The sequence below is a fragment of the Condylura cristata genome, unplaced genomic scaffold (assembly GCF_000260355.1).
Source record: "Condylura cristata isolate star-nosed mole 26May11 unplaced genomic scaffold, ConCri1.0 scaffold00029, whole genome shotgun sequence".
NCBI lineage: Eukaryota > Metazoa > Chordata > Mammalia > Eulipotyphla > Talpidae > Condylura > Condylura cristata.
This window is the reverse complement of record NW_004567130.1, coordinates 6463534-6470079: the sequence shown is the minus strand read 5'-3', so window position 1 is coordinate 6470079 and position 6546 is coordinate 6463534. Positions and strand designations below refer to the sequence as shown.

Here is a 6546-nt window from a genome sequence, read left to right as displayed (position 1 = left end):
TTTTATCTGCTATGTCACTTAGTCCACTCAATTACCCTGTAGTAGTTCCAGTTTGTAGGTAAAGAACAGAAAGCGAGGCACAGAGAAGTCAGTCATTCTCCCCTGCTTATCTGGCCGGGGAAACTGAGCCAGGGTGTCCCTCCAGTGGGAGCCACGCTGCCCGGGGCAGTGACTTGTGCAGTGAAGCCACCCGGGGGACCCAGCGGCTGGTTTCTGAGAGCCCGTCAGGGTGAGACTGAGGTCCCAAGTCAGGCCCGGGTACGGCCGTGGGGGCCGCCGTTGCAGGAGCACAGTTTAAGGGTGAAGAGGGTAGTTGGTGCTGGATTATCCAGCTAGAAGACCGGTGTCATTACTTACAGCTGGGTCCCATTTTCACTTTGTAAAAAAAAAATCATACAAAAGGTTTTTCAATGTGACAAGGATTTGCAGGTTGTAGCATGATAAGTAGAGTGAGCTATAATCCTTTTCCATCAGCTTACCCCATCCAAGTCCTTTGAAACTCAGAGCAAAAGGAAAAGGTCCATTGATTAAGAGGAACTCAGCTGAGTGGCGGCTTTCACCTGTGCAGATGGCAGGGCGCATCCAGGGCGCGTGGTCATTGTGTCCCCGGCGCCTGGCCTGGCCGCTGTTCTCATAGGCATTGACCAAAAGGCTTACTACAGTGGGTCTCCTCCTTCTGGATGGCCTTCCTCCGCTGGGTTCCCTTTGACCAGTGCTTACCTGTCAGTCTGCCGAGAACGATGCCTAGCTGGTGCCTGGTCTCCCGCACTAGAGGGGGCCTCGCTGCCCAGGACTCTGCCCGCCCTGGGCCTGGCCCGGATGGAAGGTCACAGAGAGAACCAGGAGCTGAAAGGATGGTGAAGTGTTGGGCCTTGTTTCTTTTTAAACTTCTTTTTCTGCTCATCACAATTTCCTAATATTTGAGAAACCCTGGGAAACATAAGGGTGGAAGTTAGGACAGCTTTAAAAACAGGTAAAAACTGGTCAGAGGCCTTTTTGCCAGAACAGGTAGTTCTCGGAAAGGCAGTCTGCCGGCTGCAGTTAACCCTGCCGCCCACCGCCCTCTCCCGGCCCCTCCGCAGTACCACAGCAGCCTGGCGTCCCTGAACGGGCTGGAGGTCCACCTGAAGGAGACGCTGCCCATCGCCGAGGCCGCCGCCTCATCCAGAGCCTACAACTTTGCGCACTACGACGGCGTCCAGAACCTGCTGACGGGTAAGGGGCGCCAGCTGTGTGCAGAGGCGCCGGGTGGGTGGGCCGGCGGGTGCTGGTGCGCTGCCCAGAGCTGACAGGCAGTAGGGTGCTTTCTCGCTTGGGACCCAGCTCCCGCTGAGTTTAGAATCGCTTGGCAAACGCTTCCTTGCTCATTTGTCTTTTTTTTTTTTTTTTGGTTGTTTCTCCAACATGTTGAGAGAAGCATACACATGTTCAATGATCTGTGATAAGGGCTGCCTCAAAAATTCTGATATCAAGGTGCCAACCCCGCTTCTGCTCATTATCAGGATTGATGTGTCCTGCGGTGCAGTGGCAGCCATCGGACTGGCACCGCACCCTGGCCTTTTTCAGTCCTCTTTGGGCAGCGTACTGGTGGCTATGAGCCAGGCTCTGTCTTTGTTTACAGTACATGGGTGGGGAGGTGGGCACGAGGAGTTGACTGTTCACACGGCTGTGTCTCTTCTGGAAGCAAACCTGCCGCGTGTGACCACACCCCAGGATCGCCGCTTCCTGCAGGCCGTCAGCTTGATGCACGCTGACTTCGCCCGGCTCCCTGCGCTGTACGAGGTGACGGTCAGGTGAGCTTTCCTCCCCCAGGCCTGCATCAGGAGCCTCTTCTAGGGCCTGGGCACAGCCCTAGTGGTGACAGGATGGCAAACATTCCAGCACCCTCTGGAGGATCACCTTTTATCTTCTGTTGCTGCTGTCTGCACTTAGCTTTCCCGTGTCTAGTATTTCCTGGATCCCTTCCTGGGGCTCAAACCTGCTCTGTACTCACTGGGGGTGCAGCACGGATGAAATCTAAGGTCCTCGCTGCCTTGGAGTCTCCACTGTTCTGTGGGAGGGGTCAGTGTCCTTGCCGAACAGCGCAGGTAGGCGTGCTGCGGTCCACTGGCGCCTCAGCAGTCTGTGCTCACTGTAAGCACCGCCAGCCTTCTCTGGAGAGTTCAGCGTCTTCCTTGCTTCACCCTCACGCCCCAGGGACCTATACTTAGTAGTCTGGTGTCTGTTACTCCTGGTGTTTTGGTTGGTTTCGGATATTTTTGGGGCACAGAAAATGTAGATCATTAGTATTTTCAGTTTTATGCTCTCTAGACCATAGGATCATACTCATTTACAAGCTCCTTTTTCACTATCGCGTATCTTGGATCCCTCCAAGCCAGCACATACAGGCTTGTTAACTCTTGACTGTAATTTACACTATACAACAATGATTGCTTTTTCTCTCCACACGCTCTCTGATGGACCCAACAGCAGAAAACAAGGCAAGTTCGGGCACAGAGGGCACATCTAGTTGTGTACTTTGTTCCGTTAGCCCTTCGCACAACTTGGTCAAGTGTCCTTGTTTTAGAGATGAGGAAATTGAAGCACAAGGAGGACAGTTGATTTGTCCCAAGGCCACTTACTTATTAAGTAGCAGAACCAGGATTTGAATCTAGTTTTCACTGACTCTTAAGGTGTATGTTCTGGCCACACACATTTTCAGTTTCAGGGGCCAGTATGGTCAAGAGGGAGGTCTTCTGATGCCTGCCACTGTCACACCAAGTGCTGGACATTTCTGCTACCAGCACCACAATAAATGTATCTTTTCTGGCTTTAAGTCAGAGCTGCCCCAGGCTGGCAGCCTAGATGGGCAGTCACTGGTGTACGGCGGGTGTGGCAGGTGGGAACCGTGAAAGGACAGCACCTCATGATACTGCTCTTGGAGCCGAGGGGGTTACTGTTGGGATACAGAGCGTAAGGCACTTGTTGAGAGATTGTTTTAATAATAATAATGGAAACAATACTCATTGCTTAACCATGGGCCATGCAGTTGATCTATAGTACTACTCACTCAGTCTCTAGAAAACCTCAGACGATGTGCTGTTGTCATAATCTACTTTAGAGATGTGAAAGCTGGGACTCAGAGAGGTTGAGTAACTTAGGGGGACACAGCAGAGCCCAAATGAACTCCCAGATCTGTGTTGCTCCAGATCTCTGCCGTGACCACCAGGCAGAGGTGCTGCCCCAAGGCTGCGCGGGCTTCTCCCTACTCATCCTCTGTCCATTGTGAGACAGAACACGTAGGCCAGGTAGGCGCTTCCGCCCCTTGAGGTCTCAGGAGAAGCTGCAGGAGGTGAGAGGCACCTCCCTCTTTATATGGAAGGGAGCTCTAGGAGAGGCACCCCTGACATCATGCTTTTATAGGAGGCCTGGGGAAGCAGCCCCAGCGGGAGGTAGCTGAGACAGAGTGGAGAACCTGACCCGAGTGTTGATTCTGGCTAAGTGGGCCCTCCTCCACCAGGGACTCTTGTCCCTCTCTCTGCTCGAGTCACTCTGTTTCATGCTCCGCTCTTCTTTCTGCTCTTTGCCCTCATGCCTCACCTAGTCACCCTGTAGACAGGCATAAACCCTTCGCTGGGCCTGCCAGCGCTTGCCCTTGAGGCCCAGCATCAGGCATCCTCACCGCCGCGGGGTCTTCTTCTGTCCCCACTGGTAGGGATGTGCAAGGAATGAGCTAGGCCATGTGGAAACAGTTTGCACAGCTGCTAGTGTGTCAGCAAAGCGCTGCCATTTCATTCAGTCACCCCAAATTCAGACTGGCTGTGGCCACAGCGGACTGTCCTGCTTCCGATAGTCTGCCATTGGGCGAGTTCAGAGGAGGGAAGGGGTTCCTGGCGTCAGCGCCAGTATCTCAAGTGCGTAAGGCAAGACCTGTGCCATGATGCCTGCCCTGCCACGCTGCTGAGCCGGCCCTGCGAGCTCACCAGAGTCCTGTCTGCACCTGGGCGGCACCAGTCTCTTGTCTTTCTTCCTCCGACAGAAACACCTCCACAGCTGTGTACGCCTGCTGCAGCCCTGTCCAGGAAACCTATTTCCAGCAGCTGGTGACAGCAGCCCGGAGCTCAGGCTTCCCAAGTGCGCAGGATAGCGCCTTCAACCTGCCGGGCAAAGCCAAGCAGAAGCTGCTGAAGCACGGTGTGAACCTGCTTTGAACTGAGCTGCTCAGGGAGGGTGCGCCCAGGAGAGCGAGCTGATGGATCGCAGAGCCAGGGGGCTCTGTCGTCTACGTGGAAAAAGCCCTCTCTTCTGTTTTTGGTGGGTTATCCCCATTTGTTAAGGAATGTGTGGCATTTGTGTGTTACTCCTCTGCAGATTGGGGTGTGAGGGGTGGTTTCTTCAGGTTGCCGACCTAGAGGTAGAGATGAAGGACTTTCCTATGCTGGCAGTATCGGGGTGCCTGGACCACTCATGCCAGAGGGACCAGGCCCCCGGTTTCTGTCACACTGGGCCTTTCATCCACCATGTCTGCACTTCTTCATTCCAGCCTTAACTAGGCGCACACAAGCTCATATTGGCTTTTCCCGGAAACTGGTTGTCCCTAGTCTAGAGTGCTTGTCCAGCCCTGTCCCCAGGGGGATTGAGGGGTGCTGACCAGGTGGGTTTGTGAGCAGGCAGACCGGATCCCCCGCCTCTCGGGCCATCAGAGTGGTCGTCCTGGGAGGTCTCACACTGCATGCAGGGAGGCAGGCGGGGCTGCCCACGCCACCTGTGCGGATCTCCTAGAACTGTGTTCAGAATGAGGCTCCAGTTCTTTGGTTACCCCAGTGGGGGCAAATCGTGATAACACAGTGAGTGTGGGGTCCGGAGACAACCGGAAGTTCTGGGCCCTCGATCAGGGGTTGGGTGATGGCAAATTTGACTGAGCCCCTTGGTTCCTCTTGGGTTCCTGTCCCAGAATGGGCGTTTCAAAAACTGGGGCAGAGGCAGAGCGGTGCCCTTCAGGGAGGCTGCTGAAAGGGAGGAATACGTGCTCATGCTTCTGAGAGAGTTAGTACTTAAACATCGGTCTGTTGCATTGTAACCGAGACTCGTTATGGCAATGGCATGCAACTCCCAGGAAGAAAATATTTCCAGAATCCTAGCTGATGTTTTACTGAAAGCTGAGGTTCCATTTGAAAATGATGATGTTAATAACGTCATGTCAGTGAACAGACACCTGAGGTTTACGACATTGTGCCTTTGTCTTGAAAACATGTTTTCAAGGACTAAAAATAAAATAGCCAAAACTGCTGTTGCGTTCTGAGTAATCGGATGGCGACATCTCTTGCGCAGAGTTGAGGCAAGGGTTAAATGATGCCTGTGGAGTTTTTGTGGACGTCTTTCTCTTTTCCTTGCCTGAGTTGGCTGGCCAGGCCAGGCGGGGTGGGCCTGGCCTGAGGGTGACCGGCCTGTGTCTCTTCTCTCACTCACCCCAGGGTCCTTTCTGCCACTGGCCAACCTCCCACGAGGGTGATGGTCCCAGTGGCGGAGGATCACGCCCCACACTAGGCTGTCTGTTATCCTGCTTCTCTCAGAAGCAATTCAGTGCAAGTGTGTGCCGACCTCAGGAGCCCTCCGTGACTGACACCTAACAGCTTTCTCTGTTGGGTATTTTTAAACAGCCAGCATTTCCCTTTTGCTCACTGGTACTGCAGATTTGCCAGGTGCCCAGTCCCAACCTTGGTGAAATTACAGCCTGTGATACTTTGAAACACAGAATTAGGAGCCCAGAGCCTAATTCTGCACCTGGCTAACCGTCGCCTCCGTGGTTCCTCTACATGGCCCATCTCACAGGAGGCGCTGGGCTCTTGCCTAGAGGCCCAGAGTGGGCACATCTGGTGGTCCTGTTTGCTCTGGAAGCCTGCGATCCTGTGTTCCGTAGGCGGCCACTGGCCCGAAATGCATGTGGGAGGGCTTTTGTTTCTGGACATTGGCCCCCTCTGCCACCAGTGCTGCCCTTTGGGCCTTGGCCCCAGGTTGGGGCTGTGCTCTTCGAGGAGCACGCATAGGGGCACTTCTAGAACATGTCCACACATTCATTGCCACGAGTGGGGAGCCTGGGTCCCCCTCTCCAGTGTGGGCTGTACTTATCTCTACTGAGCAGAATACGGTAGAAATGGCAGCGTGGCTCTTGTGAGGGGTCATAAACACCACTGCTTCCTTCTTGCTCAGAAGCAGCCTGGCCTCAGGCCGAGGGTCTGGAGGGCCGACAGCTGGGTCAGGGAGCCTCTGGAACCAGGTCCTCCTCAAGCCTTCTAGTGACTGCAGCCTTCGGGGAACACCCAGCACCACCAATCCACTTCTGAATGCCTGGCCCTCACACAGTGGGTGGCGTGATCGTTGCGTTGTTTTAAGCCTCTCTGGCGGTAATTTGTTGTAGATAATTCACTGGCGTGCATGCCTGTCTCCACCAAATTAGATTCCGTAAAGCACAGGGGGCCCTAGCCAGAAATGCTATAAGAAGTATTCTTGGGTCCAGCTACCTTTCCTGCCTCACAGACCTGGCCTGGATCAGAAGAGAAGAAATTG

The 6546-nt window shown here is 54.1% G+C and overlaps 1 protein-coding gene across 4 annotated transcripts in view; it reads left to right on the top strand.

The window, feature by feature from the left end:
• The window catches only part of HPS4 (Hermansky-Pudlak syndrome 4), a 27513-nt gene extending 22246 nt beyond the window's left edge, over nt 1-5267 (top strand). For 3 of the 4 annotated variants that reach the window (XM_012731148.1, XM_012731151.1, XM_012731147.1), the window contains 3 exons: nt 1083-1215; nt 1685-1793; nt 4019-5267. In XM_012731148.1, the coding sequence (XP_012586602.1) occupies nt 1083-1215; nt 1685-1793; nt 4019-4190 (414 nt within the window). In that variant the 3' untranslated portion in view covers nt 4191-5267. Of the gene's footprint in view, nt 1-1082; nt 1216-1684; nt 1794-2472; nt 2481-4018 lie in introns of all 4 variants that reach the window. The other variant, XM_012731150.1, reaches the window with a different exon arrangement.
• The last annotated feature ends 1279 nt before the right edge of the window (nt 5268-6546 follow it).